The sequence below is a fragment of the Branchiostoma lanceolatum genome, chromosome 1 (genome assembly GCF_035083965.1).
Source record: "Branchiostoma lanceolatum isolate klBraLanc5 chromosome 1, klBraLanc5.hap2, whole genome shotgun sequence".
NCBI classification, from domain to species: Eukaryota; Metazoa; Chordata; class Leptocardii; order Amphioxiformes; family Branchiostomatidae; genus Branchiostoma; species Branchiostoma lanceolatum.
In genome coordinates this window covers 25,607,482-25,632,963 of record NC_089722.1, presented here as the reverse complement: position 1 = coordinate 25,632,963, position 25,482 = coordinate 25,607,482, and the positions used below count along the sequence as shown (strand labels likewise).

At 38.2% G+C, this 25,482-nt stretch overlaps 1 protein-coding gene across 3 annotated transcripts; it reads right to left on the bottom strand.

Moving 5' to 3' along the window:
* Nucleotides 1–30: 30 nt before the first annotated feature.
* On the bottom strand, nucleotides 31–25,354 carry LOC136444478 (ATP-binding cassette sub-family C member 9-like). 3 transcript variants are annotated; one of them, XM_066442041.1, is made up of 40 exons: nucleotides 25,279–25,354; nucleotides 24,111–24,285; nucleotides 22,927–23,081; nucleotides 22,229–22,394; nucleotides 21,009–21,106; nucleotides 20,578–20,766; nucleotides 20,154–20,210; nucleotides 19,042–19,248; nucleotides 18,501–18,653; nucleotides 17,967–18,122; nucleotides 17,491–17,670; nucleotides 17,000–17,117; nucleotides 16,742–16,782; nucleotides 16,259–16,438; nucleotides 15,580–15,654; nucleotides 15,148–15,222; nucleotides 14,859–14,943; nucleotides 14,551–14,656; nucleotides 14,183–14,281; nucleotides 13,947–14,031; nucleotides 13,664–13,744; nucleotides 13,292–13,429; nucleotides 12,852–12,952; nucleotides 12,574–12,686; nucleotides 8,539–8,729; nucleotides 7,830–7,999; nucleotides 7,338–7,407; nucleotides 6,945–7,102; nucleotides 5,779–5,871; nucleotides 5,180–5,282; nucleotides 4,730–4,843; nucleotides 4,264–4,384; nucleotides 3,735–3,865; nucleotides 3,405–3,483; nucleotides 2,525–2,633; nucleotides 2,161–2,264; nucleotides 1,838–1,887; nucleotides 1,587–1,670; nucleotides 1,278–1,340; nucleotides 31–1,099 (listed from the first exon to the last, which is right to left on the bottom strand). In XM_066442041.1, the coding sequence occupies exons 2-40, from the start codon at nucleotides 24,241–24,243 to the stop codon at nucleotides 962–964; spliced, it is 4,569 nt and encodes a 1,522-aa protein (XP_066298138.1). In that variant the 5' UTR covers nucleotides 24,244–24,285; nucleotides 25,279–25,354; the 3' UTR covers nucleotides 31–961. The 3 variants fall into 3 exon arrangements, with proteins under 3 accessions (XP_066298138.1, XP_066298146.1, XP_066298154.1); XM_066442049.1 differs by lacking the exon at nucleotides 25,279–25,354 and adding an exon at nucleotides 23,549–23,652 and having other exon boundaries at nucleotides 24,111–24,225; XM_066442057.1 differs by lacking the exons at nucleotides 20,578–20,766; nucleotides 21,009–21,106; nucleotides 22,229–22,394; ... (1 more) ...; nucleotides 24,111–24,285; nucleotides 25,279–25,354 and adding an exon at nucleotides 20,498–20,552.
* Nucleotides 25,355–25,482: the final 128 nt, after the last annotated feature.

Genomic DNA, 25,482 nt, shown 5'->3' with positions numbered 1-25,482 from the left:
AAGATTGGCAATGACAAAAAGACATTGAAATGTGTTTAGACCTTGTGGCCTTATGTAACAAAATCTGGACATCTTGTGTTTCTTTCTAACTCACAAGAACCAAGACCAAAAAGCATGTCAACCATACACTACATTGTTTTTATGATGTCTCCTATATACATACTTGTCTTGAGACCACCAGCAACATCTTAGTACTTGCTCCCCAAGGAAAAACATGCAACATCTTTTGGCAACAGTCGTGGGATGAAAAGGATTTCTGAGTACACATATTACCGCTACCACTTAGTAAAACCATCTACCATTATCCTGGACTTTTTCTACTGAATTAAACACTGCACAGGCAAAGAATAGTTATTTCATCAACAAAATTACATGATGGAACAGTATTTAGCTAAAATATTAACTAGATGCTACAGCTCAAGTTCCTACGTGCAAACCTTGTACAAGAAATTTACAACATTTTTGCTAAACTTGAAAGCTACAAAGTGAGACAATCACATAATGTTGATAACAACATTTCTCTTTGTTGACAGCTAAATAGAAAGCAATTTCAGCCATGAGACACCAATATCTTTAACACAATAATGACAGATTGGAGTTACCCATAATGTACACATGCAACAAAATCAACTATCTAGTAACTTACAGAGTCTACAGTTATTCCCTGGCCTATCAACATATTCCCCATACAAATATTCACAGCCACAAAGCTGATAGTAAATGCATGGCTTGTGGTGATCACTGAAAATTGAATCTATATAATAAAGTAATAAAACTAAGTGCGATGTACTATATCAGTACGTTACATTTTGGGTTAATCAACACGTTCATGTACATTACATTTTGGGTTTTAACATAATTTATGATAAGCACCAATCAGCAGTCGCTAACTTTAAAAAACACCATAGCACACTCAAAATCTGTCACTTCTGTTAACTTGAACAAGGAAGTGGCTGGTTGTTTACAGGTTGGCCTTGACCATGGAAGTGAAGATGCTGTCCTCTTGCTGCAAAAGGACGCTGGGTTTGTCGTTCTCCACGATCTTGCCTCCGCCAAACACGAGTACGCGGTCGCACTCCAGAATGTTCGGTACACGATGCTAAGGGTAAAGAAAGAAGACAAATTGAAGTACTGTTACAGTTTTTACTTCTGACTGTAAAATGTATAAAAATTACTAACAACTACTGGTGATAGCTACTTTTGCTTTCACTATAAGGGACAACGATTAGTCATAATGACATTTGAACTCAGCATGGACAAGCATATCGGGTACTCACAGCAATAGTGATAACAGTGCAGTTTGTGAAGGAATTCTTCACCACTCTGTGCAGCATGGCTTCCTGGAGTAGAAAGAAAAAAAATATGAAGTTGAAATCTTTTAGAAGGTCTAATGCTGGTTAAAACTCGATGTACATACATGTATTTTCTATGAAAGAGTCTCAGCTCTCGATGTGGAAAATAAATCAAAAGCTAACTGCAGCTGTCGTAATCAGATCAGAAAGTCGAAAATTCGGTGCCATCTGGACTCATAGAGTCAGCAAGATTTCACACATCATTACTGATGTACATTGACCATATGTACTCACAGTCTCCATGTCCACTAGCGCCGTAGCCTCGTCCATAACCAGGACACGAGACTTGCGGACAAATGCACGGGCCAGGCAGAAAAGCTGTGAAGAGCAATGGAATGATAATTGTATGCATGTCTTTTCAACATGACATATTAATCTAGCCTGAAGTGCATCAAGATTTTTAAACATTAAAGGCACTTGTAGACAACATAGCAACAAAAATAATCTACTATCAAAACATCTAGTAATAGATAGGTTTTTTTTACCTGTCTCTGCCCAATACTGAAGTTAGAGCCACCTTCCCTTACTGCTGTGTCTGAGGGAATAAAAGAATAAAGATGATTGCAAATAGCAAACGATGGAAGCTTTTTTCAAACCTTGACACATTAACCTGGAAGTAGAAAAAAAGTCATCATCCATATTAATTTAATCTCATATTGGTACAAAATCATTATGACACTGCATCACTGATTACGTATTGAAAATGTAACAGAATCATTTTGCTCTAACACAACCTATCAAAAAACCAAAGTGGGATAAGATTTTCACTTTCCTTGCAAGTAAGAGACAATCACGTAAGATGACTTACCAAGACCCTCGGGGAAGGAGACAACCAGAGGCTTCAGCTGTGCGATCTCCACAGCATCCCACAATTCCTTGTCATTATACATTCCTGCTGGATCCAGGTTGAACCTGAAACCAACAGCTTTGATGAAATAACATCCCCTTTAACATAGCAAGAGCCTAGTGGGCAAAGTGCTCCCTTTGCATGCCGTAGGCCATGGATGATTACCCAACTGAGTCACATCAGAAATCACAATGTCATATTGCTTCTCTACTTAGCTAGCCCTTGGAACTTGTGACAAAGAAGTTGAACACAGCGCTACCAGTGGAATAACTCCCTGCTGTAGTAATGTCTGTGTTCTACACCCTTAGGAAGTAGGATGTTGTACCTGATGGTTCCACTGAAGAGGATGGGGTCCTGAGGGATGATGGTCAGACGTGACCTCAGGGTGTTCAGGGGAACATCAGCGATGTCTATCCCATCAATCACTATCTTGCCTGGACAGAAAATATGGACATGTCATTGCAAATTCCTTGACCTCAAATGTACAGCACCTCACTAATCTAACAGGAACCTTCAAAATGTGGATTCTCCCTTAGCTAGCAAAGTAACCTGTCAGTAAGGAAGGTTTTCTTAAAAAATGATAAGGAAATAATCAAGTCTGAATATTGTTGATATGCGTCATCAACAATGAAACAATAAAGAAGTATTATCTATCCATGGTGCTGATTTTCTTTCCATTTAAACAATAAAAAACTTTTATCTATCCATGGTGCTGATTTGCTTTCCATTAATACAATAAAAAACTTTTATCTATCCATGGTGCTGATTTGCTTTCCATTAAAACAATAAAAAAACTTTTATCTATCCATGGTGCTGGTTTGGTTTCATTAAAACAGTAAAGAAGTTTTACTATCCATGGTGCTGATTTGCTTTCCATTAAAACAATAAAAAACTTTTATCTATCCATGGTGCTGATTTGCTTTCCATTAAAACAATAAAAACGTATCATATATTCCACTGAAGACATTGGTGCTGATTTGCTTTCCATTGAAACAACGAAGTACATGTATCATCTCTCTATGGTGCTGATTTGCTTTCCAGCATACAAACTTTGTACATATCATTGAAATGAAGTTGGTATGTATATTCATGTAGCCTAAAATGGAGGCCATATGTTGAATGTACATATGTAGGATCATTCAAACCAGACACCGTTAGAGGAATAATGCAGTAAGCAGACACACTTTTGGTGACTTTTTCTTTACCTTGGAAGTTGTCAATCATCCTGAAGAGGGCCATGGAGAGGGAAGACTTGCCACTGCCTGTTTTGCCACAGATGCCCACCTGGAAAACAAGAATTCTGGTATCAAAACAATAAAATAGATTCTTAAACTTTCATTTTGCTGCAATCCTCCTCCTTAAACTTCAGAAAATCTGTTCATTGTAGTTATCAACATGAGATCTGGGTATTTCCAATGTGCATTGAACCTGTACATACTCTACATAGCATCTCATCATGACCAGTGCAACATAAGCATTTCTATAACAAACTGAGTTTGTTAGGAAAACGTTGTGATGTTTTTAGTAACGTATACCTTCTCGCCAGGCTTGATACGGAGGTCGACTTCCTTCAGTACGGCGGGCAGGTCAGGTGCGTAACGCGTGGACAGGTGCTCCAGCACGATTTCACCCTGCCCTGGCCACTCACGGTGGGGCTCTACATTACCTGGAACAAATCAACAATTACTGCACTGTACCCACAGATGTGTTCAGTGTACTACATGCAAAGACTGACACTTAGCAAATATTGTGTGAATTCTCCTTAACTCTGAAAGGTAAATGTAAAAGGAAGAGGCATGTAGTGTATGTAATACTGATCCAGGAACATATCAGAAAACATTTGTGCCAGACAGCTATTTTGTCACACAGTTGTGATTTTCCCACTATGTGTTCTTCTTACAGTGCGATGTTCTTCTTCAGTCAATGTATTTATACGACTTAAAGTTCTAAAAAATGTTCAAAAGTACTTTCTTACAGAGTATAACTTTTTTCTTCAGTCAATGTATTTATACCACTTTATGTTTATACATGTACCAATTTTCAGAAGTATAACATTGCTCTTACCCTCTGCCTTCCTGTATGGTTCGATGGGCATTTCTGAGAATGTGGACACCATGTGGACAGCATCCATCTGCATCTCAATGTCTGCAATGTTCCTCACACCCCAGTTCAGGTAAGTGGACACCTATGATATAAGAAAGTACCGACTATAGCAAAGGATAACAGATCACAAAGCAGATTAAGTCCTCCAACAGGAAAATAAGGGAGATATTAAAAAAATGGTTGTTTCAACTAAAATGCATGGAGAAGGCCTTCCTGGAAGACTTTCATAATTTAAAGCAATAAGAACATGGGTTAACTTGCTTCATTTGGTTGATTTTTATTTTTAAAAAAACATCAGCGAGGATAAGGCAAATGGGGGTCACTTGGTGTATGAATTCTGACTTGAGAGTCCATATGGGGTTAGTAGCAAGGTTGGAGGGAATGGAGGAGGAACAGGCAAATAATTGTCGCTGCCAACATTACTTACCATGAGTGCATATGTAAGAGCCAACCCCACAAGTCCAACAGGGAGGTCACTGTACACAGCCACTGCCAGGGAACACATAGCAGCCCACAACACCACACACGCACCCAGATAGTCCTGCAGAATGATATCACAGAAATGTAACATGGTGACCGCAATAGCATTTCAGGAGAAGTACAGGTAATTGTTAGCCTCCAGTTAGCCTTTCTTTGGAGGGATGGATCGTAGAATGTTACAAAAAGGGAATAATTGGCCAGGAGAGTCAGTCTGCAGGAAGGTTAACATTTCCCCCTCAGAACTGCCTGGCCAGCTGAACCCTATGGTGGCCAAACTCCCCAGGCAAATTATTCCCAGCATAGTTAGTCTGGTAGAGACTACGTAATTGTCATGTGAAGATACAAATACACAGACATGAGAGAAAAGAAGAGAGGAGAAGCAAGTAACAGGACCTACCAGCCTGACTCCCAGCCACCTGTTTGCCGTGTTCAGGAACAGGAAGGCCAAGGTGTTCTGGTCAATCTGATCGTTCAGCTTCTGTTGAAAACGCTTCTCATCCCTAAACAATGGCAGTAACACACTAAACTGTAACAGTATTCTACAAAACAGTATCATGATTATTCCATTCAGCCTCATGTTTAAGTCTGTAAGACAAAAAAGCAGCAATAAAAGGGCAAACCACCAACTTTATCTATGGAGTAACAGGTCTACATGTATGTCTGATTCTACAGAGACATTCTGATGGTACTTTTTACAGTGAAAGATAAAATTAGAAGAGGTAAATTGTTTTTAGAACTGGCAGTAGAAGCATCCTCAACCATGTGCAAAGGTTAATTGTGTCAGGTAATTCAGAATGATATGACCAGCTGCGCATGCTGCCATGCCATGTGTCTGTGAAGCTGGTATGTCATGCTGAAGAGCAGTTATACCGGCTATAAAGAAACAGATAGAACATCAGAAAGCAAGCTGTCAAAAGGATTTGCATGAAAGTTATAGTTTAAAATTTCCAATATACTGTCAAAAGGATATATGACACAAAACGCAGACATACAGACCTGTAAGCCCTGACAGTGGAGAGCCCCCGCAGTGTCTCAGAGAAGTGGTACAGGACAGGAGACTTCGTCAGGATGTCCAGATGCTGCAACTCCCTGTAAAAGAACAAAGCACAAGGCTACTCACCAGAACAATGCAGACACCACACCAATTTTTTGTTTAGATTTTGTTGTTGTGTTAGAATCTTACTTAACACACTCAGGTATTTGCTCAAACTACAAAGGGGACAAGCACTGTACATAGTTTGCCTTTAGTTGGAGAATCAAGCAGAAAATTGGTGTGGAAAGAGTACATATCCAAACTGGGGCCTGGCCAGGCTGTTTGTGGGGCCAAACAAATAACTGTTACAGGTACTGTAGATGTCATGAAATACATGTACAAATTATGCTCATGATTGATTCTTTGTGTGTTTTGCTGAGTTCTATTTGATTATCATACTTTTCATTCCCACAAACTGCCTGACCAGATGCCAGTTTGGAAATGTGAAGTTGGCATAACCAGGGTATGGGGAAAAACTGACAGAAAATCAGAAATCACAAGGGGTGTTCTAGAAAAAGGCAAAAATAGGCAGCCAATGCATGTGGTATGTTAAAAGATGTTTAATTTCTTTTTTATCTAACATTACATATGTAAAAACATGCTTTACAAGTGGGCGTACAGATTTAACCAACGAAGGGTATCAAACTGTCTACTGCCTTGCTTTTGGTTTCTCTGGAACATCCCTACACAGAACATACCTTTTACTAGTCACTTTGCAAGACAGCAGAGCCCCATATAGACGTCTGTTAGTACACAGTACACAGCACACAAATTCTCTTTAATTAGCTTGCACACTGTGATAACAATGTCTAACATCTATCCACCACAGACATTATTTTCAGCATGTTGCATGATATTATTATGATGACTTAATTCAATTTCAACTCATCCAGTGGAAATACATGTATGACATAGATGTATGTGATGGATAGATATCACCCAATGTTAAAAGTATGCTCGCAAATGTTACCTTACTTTTCAACATTACATTTTTTCTAACACTACCCTTGTTACAACTTCTTACTCACAGTAAAGAAATCACAAAGAAACACAGAGTGATCACATTATCTTTCTAAATATTGAACATTCAAGACAGTCCCTTCTTGTCTGTCACAGATAAAAGAATTACCTGGAGGACTGGATAAAGAACTTCTGCAGCAGGTAGAAGCCAAAGAGGATGACAGCAGCAGGGATGAGGAAATATGGAGTGACAATGGCATTCACCAGGAGGGCGGCGGTACACATAAGGAAGGTTCGAATCAGAGACTCTACAGTCGTCGGGAGTTGCTACAAAGGTGTAGACAGGACAAGAACAAAAGAGAAATAGAGAGATCAAATAAAAGTTACATGTAGAAGGGCATAGATCACAAGATATTGACAGACGGAAATGATGAATAGGAAAAACCTGAAAAGTTCCAGGACACACACACAAAACACAACTAAGAAGAAAACTAAAGCAAAGACAAAAGGAAACATAGACAGAAGTGTGGTATGTATACTACTAGTAGGAAGTTAAGATTACCTGGTCAATGGTTGCAGTGTCAGAGGAAAAGCGACTGAGGATGCGTCCATAGGGAGTTGTGTCAAACCATCTGTATGATAAATTACAGATAGAGATTTGGAATTGTTATCCTGTAGAAATTGTCAGAATCTAAAATCAAATTGTTAGAGATTGTTGATGTTATGGATCATATATTGGTATTCTACCTGTATTTCCATTCTCTATTGTATTAATATTACATTCCATTCATTGTAGTTATGTTTTATTTTACACTTGATTTATTCAACAATCATATCTCTTTAGACTAATGGCTACAAATAACATATTTGTGGCAATATTTTATCGTGATCACTATTGTAAGCAAAAGTGTGTTGGTATGCTAAAAATAATATCATAACATTAGCCTCATTCTAGAATATTGACAAAAAGCATACTTAAAGGCCATGTTAAGTATGAATGTTGATAGACCAATCCTATATGAGCATTAGTCAAGTTGAGATGTCCATAATGTACCTCATTGGAGCGAGAATGATCCTCCTCAGCATCTTCTTGTGCAGGTTCTTCCCAGCCTGCACTCCTGTGAGTACGATGATGATAGACGCCAGACATGCCAGGAAGATTCCAGACAAGGACAGTCCGACGTAGCCGTAGATGTAGTAATGCCACTCTTCCTCTGTCAGAGGCTGGGAAGTCAAGCAAAATGAAACTGACTTATTGCTTTCAGTATATCTTGGGCAGGTAATGGTCTAATACTGTTACCACTTACATTTGTACCTACCAGTCTTTCATACCACTAATAACCAACCAACACCTTCTATAGAATAACCTTTGCCTTACGGGCTTTCTTTACCATTCAAGTTATTGCACTCATAGCAGCTCCGATGCCATCTGACCCCCTAACTTTTGGAATGGGGCCACGAGGAGCATCAAATGTTACGACACTGTGCAACAAAGGTTTTAATGATACATATTGAATCTAGTAAATAGAATATGGTACCTTAATCTTTAGTAATATCATCAGCAGATGAAAAAGAAGCATATGCTTGTACACAGTACAATGAATCTAACCTGGTATCCAAACCTATTATACATGTAGCTCCATAGTCTCTTCTGTCCTTTCCGCAAGTAGAGGAGAGGACTGAAGAGACTCAGGAGCTAAAATAGGTTCAAATACCAGGCCACAATGAATCAGGCTTGACCAATAGGTATCTTGATATTGTACCGTTCCATCCATCCACAGTGATGACCAGTCAGCCAGCCAAAAGTCTCCTGCCACCATCACACCGTGCTTGAGAATGCTGACCAGTAGAAGGATGACCACCCACAACACTCCGCCTGCCAACAAGTAAGTCAAGTAGGCAGACATGGGCACCGACATCAGGTCTTTTGCCATCTTCTGCTTCTCAGCTTCCTCTGAAATGAAAAGGTGGGGTTCCCCAGGGGTTCATTCTGGGACCACTGCTGTGTAGTTATTATTCTATGTATTGACATTGGCTTTGATTTAAATAATCAGACTAAATATACTTTTTTCATGTCTTTGATCATAGATATACTTTTAAAGATGTACACACTAAAACAATGATATTTGATGTTACATGTATATGAACTGTGTACTAAGTCTTTTGAATTGTTGATCATGCAATCCACCTAATAGCACACTACAAAGTGATACCAGGTAATAATGAATGACACAACTTAGATAAAACATACAATAATGTAGGACATAGTTATTACACATGAAACAAATACATGTATCAGTGAAGAAACTGACATGAACAAAGTACAAAACATGACATTTTTTGTTAAAGCAAAATATATGGGTGTTATGGGATAATGGTATAATGACACCACATGATAGTATTGATACAATGAATTAGATAATGTGGCATGATATGATATAATGACTGTATAATCCCAGTGTCCCAGAGTGAAAGGGCTACATGTATCTCTCCTTAGGCAGTTTCAAAGAACTTTCCATTTCTGTGACAACTGGAACATACTAGAAGCAAATTAGTCTTTGTACGGTCAAACTGACTAGTAGACTGATTTTGCAGCAGCTATAATTAAATATGCAGAGTTAGCCTCGGTAAAAGCTTGTATTGCAAAGCAGTCATCATGGCAGCCATCTAAGTAAGTGTGTTTGCTATAGTTAGCAGCACAAGAACATAGTTTTATCTATAAGCCAACAAGGTTATACCATAAGAATTTAACAGATTGTGGAAAAAAACACATTGAAAAAATTAGCACTAATAAACAGCTGGGTGAGATTTGAAGATAACAAGATTAGTTTATAAAGCATTACTCGCAGTTTTGACAGGGCAAAACCATATTGGGATACCAATACCAATATGGCAATAGGTTTTGAGTGAATTACCTTCAGCGGCTACAGCAGTGGAGGGTGGACAGAAGAGTGTAGCGTGGGGGAGTAGAGGAAAGCATGGAGGAAACGAAGGTTAAAGACTACGTCAACTATTAGCGTCATATCTACGTCTCAATATTGCAAGCAGTGTTGCGCTATAAAACACCCTCCAGTTTAATTCTGGAGTTCCAGTTTAATTCTGGAGTGGCCTCCCAGATCTCAGCAACCTTACACCCTGATGGGCTAATATTACTAAATTGAAGTAGAAATGATGTAACAAGAAATATGTAGCAGCCATTCCCGACCCTCTGGGGTTTAATCCAAATTTGCATAAGTGTTCATAATTATGCATAATTATGCATACAGTTCAAGGTTTATGCATAATTATGCATAGTTAAACATTGTAACATAATGCATAATTCTGCATGATTATGAACACTTAAAAGCAAATTTGGATTAATCCCCAGAGGGTCAACAATGGCTGCTACGTATTTCTTACAGCATTTCTACTTCTAGTTAGCAATATTAGCCAATCAGGGTGTAAGGTTGCTGAGATCTGGGAGGCCACTCCAGAATTAAACTGGAACTCCAGAATTAATCTGGAGGGTGTTAAGAAACTCCAACACATTCTGATTATGGCATAAAACCCCTTGCAGTACTGGTCAAGAATTATGACGCTTGTTCCAATATAAACCTTTGGCCTAGAATTTTCTATCTCAGGATGGGACACAAATTTCAGACTCAAGTAGAAGCTTAAGGGTTACAGCATATGATGACAAAAGAACAACAAAAAAACAAACATCAAATGAACACTGCACTGCATCTCCAACAAATTGTCTTATTATGAAAGACTATTCAACTCCTGCTACAGACAACAAAAACAACATTAAGATATGTGAATACTATCATTAGTTGAAGAGGACAACTGAAACACAGAAAGTTACAGTCAGAAAGTCATTACTGAAAAAAAAGCTTTATTGGGACAAATTGCAGACAGTAGTTTCATAGGATAATACAAAAGACACCACAGTTGAACAAACGACTCTAGTTACATGCAGTGCAGTTTGAATCTTGTCACTGACACTGACAGTTACTGTAACAATCATCAACTTTTTTTACCATCATCATACTAATAGTATGTGTTTTTACAAGAAAATATAATTTGTAGTTGACTGCTTTCTGACCGCCAAATGGTGATAATGATGATGAGATGCGGATGATGAAATATGTGCACCTTACAAATCTCAGACAACTGTGAAATGTGACTAGCATCTCTCTGACTTTCATTTGGTTAAAAGTCCTGGCAACTGTACTGAGGGCATATAAAAGTGCAGAACAGTTAAGACATGGCACAGAAGACATGATTAGTTGAGAAATCAGCTGAAACACAAGACATATACAAGTGACCAACATGGATATGCTACAAGAACAGTACTTGGAGAACTGAGGAGGTCTTGAGATGACATACTAGACCCTTTGCCAGAGTCTTTGTCCTCCTGGCCTTTCTTCTTCACAGGGACTTCCACAATAGAAACCACATCATGGTGGACCTTGTGGTCGTCATCTAGTATGTGAATGAGTGAATGATGTGGATATCAGAGGAATACAAAAGTACCAATGTGATAAGAAGGTGAAGAAATGGAGACAAACGTTAGAATGAAAAAGTAGGCAAGTCTACTTTTCAACTCCACAAAATGTTGGCCGGAAAGAATGGAAAATACACAACTAAGACAAATAATGAGCTTGCCAATGTAGATATCATGTACTTTTTTCTGTTCATCTGCAGATATAACAAAGAAATGTATCATGATTATCATACGCGCTAGAAAAGCAATTGAAACTTTAATAAAAATTATCTTATTGTACATTTATCAGCTGATAAATTACTGCAATCTGCTAATCTACCAAGGCAGCAGTGACTTCAACCTACAAAATCTACACATCATTCTTGATAGCATGCCTTATTCTATTATCTCAAGACGCTTTCACAACAAGTAAAAAGTCCAGACTAAGTGAAGACTAATCCATGAATTTGTCAGTGGGGGTGTGAAAAACAACTAAACATACTATCTTAAAATGGGCGATCTTTGCTACTGAACTGCTCGATAGACTTCTGACAATATGTGGGAAAATATTTATCCCTTTCTTCTCTCTCTTCTGGGAGCAGGCAACTAAAGCTTTCTTCTGACATGAATAAGAAGTACTTGTTCTTTTAAAACTTACTGAACTACATATACCTGTACATAAGACCTTAATTCTAAAAATCCTTAATATGCTATAACAGGAATACATGTACATGATGAATATGGAACTTGCCAATATACAACTCATGGGTGTGGCCCTGTTTGTCTGCTGAGGACAAAGAATGATAATGATGAAACATTTACCAAGAAATGTAAAACAACAGGCCAAAAGAAGCAAGCATAGAAAAGAAAGAGACAACTAGCCTAAGAGTAAGCTGAAATAAAATGTACAAAATGGCTGGAAACAACTGTAGTAGAGGCTAGAATGGCTTTGGACTTGCCAACAAATATTTCTGGTTTAGGTACACTGGGCAGATGCACAGGTTCCTCTGATGAAGGGACACAAGATGGAAAGGTTAGTACATAAAAGTACATGTATGCTAAAAAGGATACAGTGAATGATCATAGTGAAATGTAGAGTGAACAATCAGGTGGGGAAAAATAATGATTGACTCTACACCAAACATGTGTGCTTTGATAGAGATTCATAGTACTAATGCATAGCAGGTATTATATTTATAGCTAAGGTACTGAAAATGTCCAGTAAATCAAGGTGTGTTCACAGATAGCTTGTGGCAGTCAGCTGAAGTATATGCTGAATAACAAATTGTTTAGACTAAATACTACTACTAATTAATACATGTACAGTTCTAACCTGACAGTTCTTCCTCCTTGTGGGTTGTCTTGGTTGCCTGGCGACGGAGATACTTCTTCTCTAAGCCCCGCTGGTCTTTCCTCCTCTCCTCCTCCTCCTGTTGAGCCTGGGTACTGTCAAGTTAAAAAAACAAACATTGAAAAATCGCACAGTAACTATAAATGATTGGTTGTTGATACAACTGGTGTTGGTCACAACACTTATGTGACATAACATTATCTACTGTTGTGGGTGCAAAGAGGGCCTTAACAATCAGTCAAGCAAGTACAGGACTTTACCTGATGGTGTTCTTCCACATCTGGTACAGGGACGGGTCCTCCGTGGTGATCTCACTAAACGTACCCTGGTGTGTTACATGTCCATCTCGCATCACCAAAATCTGCAAAATCAAACACCAGAACCTGATGCATTTTTTAATGCCTGATACAGAAAACAACTGAAAGCATCAATGACAAGGAGACAGTCTTACAGGCAGTTCAACAGCATTTTGATCTTTACCTCAAGTTCTAGCTCTGTCTGACTTCTTGTTATAACAAAGTAGAAATACAGATGGAATCTGCATTTTACAACATGCCGGTCACATGTACAATGTACATGTATAGGCCAAGAACCTGTTATTGGTTGAATATAGATAGAATTGCTCCAAAAAGCCCTGGACAGTGAGAGTTTTGTTACACAGTCTATTGATAGGAAAACCAATGAGAAACAAAATGTGTACATTGTCTGCCTCTTTGAGATACTCCAGTTTGTGGGTTACTAAGACGATGGTGCGGTTCTCCTCCCGCAGCATACCCAGAATGCCTTCCTGCATCATGTGACTTCCCTCATGTACATCCAGGAAGGACAGAGGGTCGTCCTAGAAATTAGAATGCAGAGAAGCTGTATCAAACTGTACTTCAATATCAGATGCAATCTTACAAAAATAATATCTAGAATGTGACAGAAAACAAATAAATGAATAGATAGACAAATAATAAAGACAGTAGGCTTAAGCAAGGAGGTTAACCTCCTTGGCTTAAGCAATAATTAGAACAGAAAAATCTAAAACTTTTCATGATTTCTGCATACATATATAATATTGTGAACCTACCAAGATGACGATGTCAGAGCTGTTGTATAAGGCTCTGGCCACACTCACACGTCTCTTCTGACCTGGAGTCAACCAGATTCCCTGGGACAAGGAGGAACAACATTTTTATCTTTAAAAAAATGAAATTACTTTTCAACAGAGAAAATACAACACTTAACTAGGGTATAAATTCTTGTCTAGAGAGCAGAGTGAACCATCAGTTATTCCAGTGTAAGGTTGGAAAAGAACACTGGAGAAAATTACTTGATTTGATAATAAACATGTCACTCATGATCAGACTTACCCTCTCTCCAATCTCAGTCTGGTCTCCTTCAGGGAGGATGTCGATATCTGCTTGTAGGGAACAAGCTGAGATGACACGGTCATATCTGTAACAAACAGTAACAAAAAAAGCTAAAGATATATAACTTAATGTACATCATAAGTATCAAACATAACCAGAGTTACATAAAGTTTGGATAACATGAAAAAAGCACATAAAGTTTAGTACATGTACATGTAGGGTATTGCTCAACATACCTGGCTTGGTCAAAAAGTTGTCCAAAGAGGATGTTGTCCCTCAACTTGGCATTAAACAGCCAGCCCTTCTGGGCATGGAAGGACACTTTGTTCTTTTCCCTACAAAAGGACATGATGTACAACACTCATAACTAACATGTGAAATCTGATGTATCACTTGGATGTCTCTGTAGGTTTTATTACTTTGTCTCTCCCTACAATACAGATTGCACACTTTGCAAATGATAAATTTCACAGGGTACAAGTAAGTTGCTTTTAAACATATTCCTATTGGCACAAGCAATCATCTCAAACAAAGATAGAAAGGAGGGAAAATAGATGACATCAATGTGTTAATATTGCATCTAACTGAAACTACGTATACTTACAAGCACCAGGCCACATCTCCAGCAAGTAGCTTCATCTCACCAAGTATTGCATTTATCAGGGAGGTCTTCCCAGAAGCATTGGGACCAATCACAACAGTCATGGCACCTGAAATACAGGAAAAAAACTACTGTCATTGACACTATCTACAATCATACTATTGCCAAATGACTTGTAAGCTAAAAAGATACACAACTTCATGTCAAGATTTTGTACAGCCTTAAGTATTCTCGGTAGACTTTCACACTAACTTGCGGATAAACACATTTCAAATATCATTATTTGGGAGTTTTCTACGGAAATCATTTACCTCTAGGGACCTTAAAGTTGATGTCATAAAGTGCGGTAGTTGGAGCATCAGATGACAGGTCCCATGCAAAGTGTCCATTTGTAACCTGAAACAGGACATTAGCACATACATGTATCTCTGTCTGTAATTCTACCAATATCAAATAATGTAGCAAAAGTTCTATTTGCACGTGGTTGTCTTTGTGAAATTCTGTTACCAACATGTCTCTTATAAAAATAGACTCTCTTGTAAAAATGAGCATTGTAATTGTCATGTCCTTGTATTTGTGTGAACTTTCTTTTGCTTTTACCTCCAGAACAAAGTTCTCTGGCACCATCTTGCATGACTTCTGTCTCTTGATGCTCTTCATATGAATACCAGACATCTGTAAAACAGCAAATGTTTCAAGTATTGCAACGCCATGCAATTATACATACATGTAGTAGATGCATACATGTAGCAGATGCAATATCAGCATACTTGTGGGCATGTTAAACAGTACTCTAATGCAGTACTGTAGTTACAAAGCAGATAAATGAATTGTAGCATCAATGATCAAATCTACTTTGCAATCTAAGCTACTTGCATTAAAGTCATGATGCTCACATATGAAATACTAACTGTGCCTAAATTTTCATTTCTTGAAACAAGGAGGCAATAAATCTATCATTCATCTGGTGTCACTACTGTTGATTCTGAACTTTGAATTTGACTTGTTGTTTAAACTTGACCTTGAACTTACCCTGAGCAAGGTGATGAGCACATCCTTTGCATCCTCCTGTTCATCCTCGCCGGTCAGGTAAAATCCACGGTCCACCTAATCATGGGCGGAAGAAATAAACTGTGACAACACAAGTACAAAATACCTGTCCAGTAATAACAGCATGCCTTGGGTCGAAGGTATCATTTAAATCTGTCGTAATGGATCATTTTATGATTAAGAGAATAAGGAAAAACAGTTTTAAGATGTGTTGGAAACTGTTTATGTGATAATTGGAAAGATAATGTTTTTGACATTGTCAGAATTTGAAATTTCCCTCGTTTACATACCCTTAGTGTCAGTATATGGGCTGTGAGACATTTCAAGGATGATTCCAAAGTGTCAGAATCTTCAAAATTGAAAAACAAAATTTATCCTTTCATTCCTGTTTATTCATTCACTAAATATCTGTGAATAGTTTCATCTAGTTGGCACATAAATGGATTATACAGTTACGCCAAAAATAGTTACTCAAGATAATACAGTTCTTTGTTACACAACCAAATGGATTAACCTGCCAATGTTTCAGTAGATCCTGTCAGTAATGCCTTGAGGAAGGTAGCAGAAGGACTATCAAACTGTTGGAGGGCAAATCCATTTGGTGAAGCAACAAAGAACTGTATTATCTATCAACTAAACAGTGGAACAATTAGGACTCCACCTCTGGGATATCCAAGAATGGCCTGAGACGTTTGGCACTCATGATGGCATTGACCATGGCGACCACCACCATGGGGAAGTTGAAGAGAGGGACCACCAGGATGTTGAACAGGACGAGGGTGGCAAAGGTCCTGCCGGCAGTCAGAGCCTCATCGGACATGTAGTGGTGAATACTGAAAGTCTGGAAGAAAATGGAGATTGTCACTGAATTAAATCTTGCATTTCAAAGGAAAATCACAATTTATTTTACTGTGGGGCTGTTTATGTTAATCAATGTATCTTAGTGGTGTTTATGCAGAAAAGTTTGCAAAGTGAAAAGGATATTTTATTTTGTTACAGTAGTGTTTCCTTTTGCATTACAGACAACCACAGGACCTGCATCTGAACTGAACAATCTATCTTTTTACAAGCAAGGTGTCAAACAAACATGTAGCTTATCAACTTATTGATTATAGAGAAAGGACATGTACAGTGTTTTACCCACCACAACTGTAGCAATGATTGGAGTAGCTGCTGTCAAGAACACTGGAAAACAAAGGAAATCTGTGAGATAAAACGTCATAACGGCATCATACTTTAGTAGAGGTTCACACAGCCACACAAACCAGCAAACATTCTAACTCTTAATTTTATGTTGTTGTTGCTGTCTGGGATAAGACTTTGAAAACTTAAGGTTTGTTGTACCTGTTTGCCATTATCCTACATAATGTCCTTGGTTTCAATTAACACCTCATCAACTCACATGAGAAGACTAGATAGACGGATGACTTCCTCATGCTGCTGATTTCGCGGTTGCGGGCGCGATCCACCAGCGTACAGAAGATGCTCTCCCAGGAGTACAGTTTCAGCAGACGGATGCCCTGCAGAACGGAACAACAAGACTGTTTCATTACCTCCACTTACAACGTTATATCTTCAGTTCAAAGAGAGCGGCTGATTCTCTTTTGCACAAGAGGTAAGAAAAAACTGTAACAATTTTTCTACTGTACTCTCAACGGAACAGATATCTGACCTTGCTACAGCAACAGGGGGAATGAAGAAAACTTGCAGCCACCGTGCAAAAGCAGCTAATGATGATGATGACAATGAGTCCACCTAAATTCTATTCAAGTTCAAAAATGCCCTCTATCAGATAAATGAAAGTACACTGAGATGATAAATGATACTCAATCTATACTATTTATTGCCATGCACTCCTTTTCTCACAAAGCATGTATGAAATAAGTCTTTTACCTTTAGCATCTCGTTGAATTTCTTGAACCTGTCTTCGGAGTGGTCCATAGTGTCCTTCTGCATGTGTGTCATCTGACGAGCCACCAGGTACTGGACCGGACACAGGATGACGATGATGGAGGCACCGATCACCGCGGGGTAACCCATCTGGTAGTACAGCATCACCATGGCGATAACCACCTGGAATGTAAAGGAAACATCCTGATCCGGTTTTAACATACTGAGAAGCTACACTTCTACTGGTCTTGACAAGAGAGACTAAAATGGTGTATTGTATTCATTGTACCAGAAAATTCCTCTTGGTCTATTTGATAAGAGCAATAAACAGTGGACTGTGGATTAATGTTCTTTCCAAACTGTTACTTTTGAACGAGGGAAAACTACATATGACGATACTTGTACTGCAGCCCTTGTCGCAAGTAAATTAACATCTGGAAAGACCCCAGACAAGTGAAGTTGCCCCCCTCCCCACTTACCTGAACAGGCATGGCCCAGAGATGGGGGCAGAACCACACAAACAGCATGATCTGGTTAGCGTCCACAGACATCAGGTTGATGATCTGCTCAATGCTCCAGTCCCCGTTGGACAGGCTCCATGAGGACATGCGAAGGGTTTTCTCATACACCAGTCCCTGTGTGCGAGAGGGGAGGAATGTGGGCTTTTGATATTGTCTTGAGGCTCATGCAAAATGAATCTATGCATGGTAATCATACTAAATTGCAATCATCTGTAATTGCAATCATCTATTATGAAGGGCAACTGGAGTGAACGGAAGAGAGGAAATGGAGGAAAATCAGAAAGTCTTGAAGGAGGGATGGAAAAAAGGTAAGATTTGACAGAAGAAGTAAAGAAAGGTACATTGGTTATCATTATTAAAAGGAGGAAGGAAGGAAATAACATTACATGTACATGTGTATTTCAATAGTCACTCATCCTTAGCTATCATTACTAATTATAAGCATCATTTTCTCAAGAAAGCAGACTTATCCTATATACTAAGGTGACCTACTGTTATTCCAGCCTTCAGATTAATGCCCTCCTTGATGGCCAGGTAATAAGACATTTCCATTAAGGTGTGCTGCAGGATGGTGGCCATGAACAACAGGTATGCCAAGATAAACCCATTCTCCATAAACTCTTCCAGGGATACAAAATAGTGCTCCTGTATACAAGATAGGGGAGAGGAAATTATACGTTGAATGGGAGGAGTGGAACACACATGTACAGCCTTAGGAACTTTTAATAGTTTTAATTCATAAAAGAATACAAAAGCAATAAACGTTCTATTTTCTGCAGTGACCAGAAAAAAATCCATGAAATTGTCTTTGATCAAAAACACCTGCATTAAATTTTCATAACAAATAATTGCAAGGGGGCAGGACAAAACCAACTTTGTAGTTCAGACATTCAGGAAATTTGCACATTCTACATCAATGAATAGCATCCCTGCATTCTTTTTACACATAAAGCTGAATTAAAATCAAAACAGGAACTCCTATAGAAGTATCTTTATTGACAAAACAAATGTACATATGTCATGCCCTAATCACCTTAACTTGCTGAGATTCGTGAAAGGAGATGTTTCCTTGTCTGATTTCTACCAGGAACTTGACAATCCCCGCAACACATAGGGGGCCGATAAACCCTAACAGATCCCCAATGTAACGGAAGATGGAGCTGTACACGATCGACTGGCCAAACGCCTTGAAGAAGCACTTCCAGATGGAGGGGGTCTGTCCTGCCTTGGCAGCTCTCTCCTGAATAGGGATGTGACACAAAACACTAGCACCAAAACACGCCAATATCAAAACTTATCCCCGTGAATACTTTCATCAGGATGGTAATTCAATGGTAGACAAAGTTCATTGCACTCAACCAATCTCCTCTTGTCATGGACTGTGATGAGGGGGATACAAGCTTAGTCATGTGTGTGACAACATCCTTGCCACTGCAGCGCCACCTAGCAGCGAGAAGTAGAACAACATTGCCCTAATGAAGCTGGCAGATGGACTAACAAAATGTTGGCATGTGAATATCTGTTGGTTGTGCACAAAGAACTTTGTTAACAATAAAAGTAGTATCAACACTATTCAACACGTCCTTAAAAACAACTCCAACAATCAATTGTTCCATGAGCTATTTGCTACTTTGCTAGTACATGTACATGTAATTTATCTAAGAAGAGATGCTATTATAGCATTAGTACTAAGAACATTTATAAAAAACACACTGCCAGGATATTCTTGTTAAAGATATTAGAGGAAAAATGAATCATTTGTTTGTACCAAAGCGGCCTGACCACTCCTTCTGAATTTCATTTTGAACATTTTAACCTATTGAAAAAAATACATATGAAGGGAACAAAATGCCATGAATTTTTCCACATGACAACTGGATTGTCAAGAGAAAAAGTTCAAGGCTTGTCAACACAGTACAAGACAACTGCCAAGCCTGGAAAACATGTTTAACTTTTAAAATTAACAGTTTTACTTAAAGAACAAAAACATACTAAATTGGAAATGTTTAACAGTCATAGAGAACATGTACCAACTTCCTGACTTAAGGAATCAGAAATGCTAAGAAATATATGGGTGTGGATTTCATGTACTAGATGTGTTAAATTTTGTTCATAAAAAGTCTAAGTGATGAAAAAAAAACATACCTTTTCTTTCTTGTAGACATTCTTGAACCTTTCTAGATTTGCCTGTGCTTTGTGTTGCTATAAAAAGGCACAGAAATAAAGATTATACTCAAGTACACCATTTACAACAAACTACTACTGTAACAATCTATCACAAATTCACACCATTTAAATATGATTCCGATTCGCACAAGAAATTTGTAAAAGAATGGTGAAAACTACAAAAGAGAATGTTTGACTTAACGTCTAGACTTGGCTGCATAATGTAATAATCCTTAATTTGCAAATTGGCAACTTCTCTAGATTGTCCATGCTGATTGGCTGCCTGTACCCTTGTACAATGACTTCAATGTAACAGCCCTTACTGTTGGCAGTTTCCCTTGATTGCCCATGCTGATTGGCTGCCTGTATCCTTGCACAATGACTTCAATATAACAGCCCTTACTGTTGGCAGTTTCCCTAGATTGTCCATGCTGATTGGTTGCCTGTATCCCTGCACCATGAGTTTGTTCATCCACCAGTAAGTGACCTTGGACAGCAGGTTGACATACGGCTGGTGGAAGTGCATGTCCTGTTGCTGTAAGTCATCGGGGATGTCTGCACCCTTGGGCGACTGCTTGAAGAAGGCATATTTCTGCAAGCAACATTTGAATAAACTAATCACTCGACACTCAAATGATTTAAGACATGTATTTAGCATGGGTGAAAGTGATTACTAACCTTTTCATTCAATCTGTCTAAAAACTACAATTTAAAAAAAAGTATGTTTGTCGAGGATACAAGGTAGAGTTATAAATTGTCTCACTTATATAACTCACTGATCATTTGAAGCAAAGCAACTTACACTTGTTATGATATAGAAGAATGATATCTGACCTTTTGAATGAGATGGTTGACTTCTATACAGATGTACATGAAGTAGATGGCAACAATCAGCCAGTTCAAGTCCAGACGCAAATGGCCCGCATTTAGACCTAAAAGACCATTTAAACACAGACAGTGAAGTCATCCTTCATACCAAAATAACTTTAAAAAATTTGATTTTTCTTCAAAACTAAAATCTAGAAAAAAATTAAAAACACTTGCATAAAAGTAACACATTAAAAGCACTTGCATAAAAGTATTGCTACAGAATGTCCCTTTGAGACTTTTAGGGTAAAATAACGCAGTTTCCCTGAACAGATGAGTGTTAAAATACAGTAAAAAATCATTACCGTTCAAACTAAAACTGGTCATTAATCATGTAAACAAATGGTTACAACTGAATATCTATAGGCCAAGATTTAGATGAGGTCTGAATATCTAGTAATACATTTTTATGAGCCTTGAGTGTCAAATTACAGTACATGCAGTGACCAGTGATTTACACTACATGCTAGAGGGTGGTCTAGATTTGACCTGAGAGCAAGGCATGAACCCAGAACCCTGAAATATTTGTACAGGTCACAGCTGTCACTCTCTACAAACGTCATGTCCTTGGCCTGAAATAGTCAAATATTTGCTTTTACTTCTTCAGGATACAGAGTGATCCTGCTACAACGATCATGGGCATACCGAAATGCATGAAATATCTAACATGTAGAAGGGTATGTCAGTTGAAACCAAACAAGACTAGTACAGAATGACATACATGCACTAACAAAATCTATTCCTCACACAAGCCTTCCGAAAATTAATGTAGTTATGAATTCTCTGAATGTCTTTTATGTTTTACCAAGAACCTCCTTGTGTTTACAAGTCCTACACAACAAGTGAAAGAAGAACTCCAAATAGATTGTAATAAAGTTGAAGTTCAAAATAACTCAAGTAGAATGGGAGTAATATTTGGCAAGTAATACTTAGTGCATGTAACTGCTAATGTACTATCATGTTAATTATATATGCTGTAGGACTATGTGTGCCTCACATGGATACAAAACTCTGCTGCCGGCCCTCCCAAACCATTGTTCATGACACTCTTATCAATGCATAGTCTCATGAAGGTAATACTTCCCAATTCTCTTTCTTCCAGTACTTAAAACACTATCAATAAAAAACTGACTACGAACACCCGAGGCTCAGTGTTGTATATTTTAGCTGCTGCAATTCTGACCTACCTTGTACATACAGGTTCCACAGTTTGAGGACCCTCATAATGATTGCTATGACCCAGTACCCCAGGAGCAACAGCAACAGCTTGGGAAAGTTGGACATCTCCACATTGTGGTAGTACACTGCAGTCACTAATGTGGCTACAAACGTTACACCCGAAGGTATATACAACTGGGGGGAGAAAATATCATTCATCTTTATTACAAAATGTACATGCTACAACTTTATTGTAAAATAGCGGCTGTCACACTTAGACTATAAAATCTGACATGGGGCAAGGATCTTATGTGACGCCCTGGATATTTATACGGTAACGAATAAAAAATGGGCAGCAAGTTATAAGTATTGACACCCTTTTTTTCAAGTTACTCTGCTCGTTTCAAGATAGAAGTGACAAGACATTGAAATAAGGTGAAATTTTCCTATGGCTTGTCACATCATCTTTGTTATCTGCTATATTGACAACAGTTTTGTGTCAAAACGGTGGATAGTTCGTAAGATCTCACTGGTTGGAATGTTTTCTGTGGGTGATACCGAGAGGAGGTGGGAACACAGTGCCTCCAAAGCAGTGATGTTGCTGATGACTTTTCAAACATAACTTTGGCTAGTGTCGCCAAAATTAGTTACTCAAGCAACTGGATAAAATTTGTGTATCTTACTACCTGGATGTCTAACCTTCATCAACGTATTTGGCTAATGTCACCTGTAAGTATGAAGCAGTAGAGTGCATGTCGGACAACAGACCCTCAGCTATCTCACACGACAGGATAAACAGCAGCAGCACAGTCAGGCTCCAGCGCAGGCTATGGCCGGGGTAGTGCAGCCAGGAACTGTGGTTGATGTTGACTGTACCATACCCTGTTTGGATGTGAAATTGCAAACAAACTGTAATTCTGTATCATAGATATTCAGAGACTGACGACTAATGGCAGCAGTTACTTGACTTGAATAATTTTTTTCTAAATACGGTCAATATATTCTAAAAACTTGTATCACTGATGAGTTACCATCACAGATACATGTTGCAAAATTGGTACCAAAAGGCTAAGTGACCTAGATACTACTTGTAGTAGCTAGAACGTTAAATTTGCAAAAGGCCCAAATCCTATAAGAACTTAAGAAGTCTGGTGCAATCTGACAGTTTTGTTTTGACAACTTTTCTTAAGCAAAACATGACAGAAAATCAAAATTCTGACTCCAGAATTACATTCCTGGCAGGAGAAGAAAAAGGATATCTATAAGAGAAAACAGAAATATGAAAATAAGCTAGTATTCAGTATGCATCTTAAACCTCAAGTAAGCATCTCTTGAAGATGTCTTCTTACCTTACAGTCTGACTGGCAGTGTTATAGATATCCACACTGATTGAAGTCATGCACGTCAGGAGCACCATGCAGTGTCGTCTTCCACATCCACACACCATGCTCTGCTTCAAATGTTAGTACATATGTTAAACATCAGCCAAAAGTTGCAATTCATATCTAACTAAAGATAAAATTTTACTAATTTTACTCCAAGTGCAAATATTAGATGACAAATGATTTCTCATTGATGAATATGTCTGACGTAGCCCAAGCTGTTCAAAATTAGTGTTATATACCAATATTCCACAGATATCATTATATTACGTGATTAATCCTATGACCTTAGAAATAAATGTTGTACTATATGTTTGTTAGATCTTCTTGAAAAACCAACTACTAGTACCAAAAGTTACACAGTCTCTTCAGGGTGATTCAGTGATGATTTTGTTAGACTACAGATACATCATGTCAAAGAATACAACCATCTACATAAGCAGTCAAATTAAGGCTGGGACAATGCATTAATCACTCAGAAGGAAGGAAGATCAAAGATCTCCTGAAACAGAAATGAACGTTTCCTTACCCAGGAGCAGTATGGGAAGGGCGACGATGAGGAACAGGATGTGTGGAATGATCCCGATGGCTTCCACGAAGCACATGTTATCCAGCGTGCCATTGGCCACACTGTAACCACTGGCGTGATCCCCGCAGAACATGGCGGATATCTACTAGTATTCAACAATGCCACACTGGGAAATCTGAGAAACAGGCAAGACACATGATAATTGATGGCACTTTATACACAACTGTAAGGACAAGTTTTTCTTAACTTTTGATATTGACCTTTGATGTTTGCAATAATTCATTTACTAATGACTAGTATTAGTAATGATCTATATAATCATGATGATAAGGCTTAAATATGCCATATAGGTAAAAGTGTAAACTGTGCTTGCAGTGTTTAGCAGCAACAAGTTTCCTTGTTGTTCTAAGTGACAGGCTTTTTTTTTAGTAGAAGGTAATTAAGCTGACACCATGACACTTTCCGGTACTTTTTACTAAAATTATAGTAGATGACAACCTGATGAAATAGACTTAAACGCAATAAACATCAGTGATGACAAGGGCAGAAATCATGACCACACCCTTTCATAATTTTAGCATTATTCCTGCAATTTCTGAACTTTCCATCTTGATCATGCATGCCAACACAAAACCTAATTAAAACCTCTTTGATTTAACAAGGCTTAACCCATACACTTTCTATATCTTTCCCACGGATATTAAGAAATCTGGGGTTATTTTGACAGCCATCCAGCCCTGGCCATTCGAACCCAATACAGAGACATCCCAGCCAAAAATAGCAGGCACCGGGACCACATGGGGTCGGCCAAGTTTCTAGAAGATGGTTCACTGTATGTACATTATTCTCTCAAAAATATCTATGGGACATAATATCATGACCAAAAATTATAAAAAGAACAGTTCGTTTGTATCAGAAATGTATAGAAGTTCGCAAATTCGCATAACTCATAAGCCCCATCATTCCATGATCTGTTGATGGCCTCTCCAAAAAATGATGAGGATGAAACTTGATCATCATGATGTCTCTGTTCAAAATGTTCAGCTATTCCTGCCAAAATCGAACATCATCGAAACTAGGATACAGTAGAACACTGCTTCAGAACATATTACACAGTTTCAGCTTATCGTAGGAGCGTTTAAATACTCAGAAACTAATGAAAACTTACCAAAAGTTACAAGGACAATCATCTGTACCACTTCACTCCTAGCAGATCAAAAGGTTTTTATTAGAATGAAATGGTGGCTGTTTACCATATTCAGAAAAACAGCCTACAGGAATTTTACAACTTATCCTTATTTATTTGCCTTAAGAATGTAAAAAAGCTTCAAAAATGCTCATTAAAAATTTAAAACGAATTTCTATATTAAAT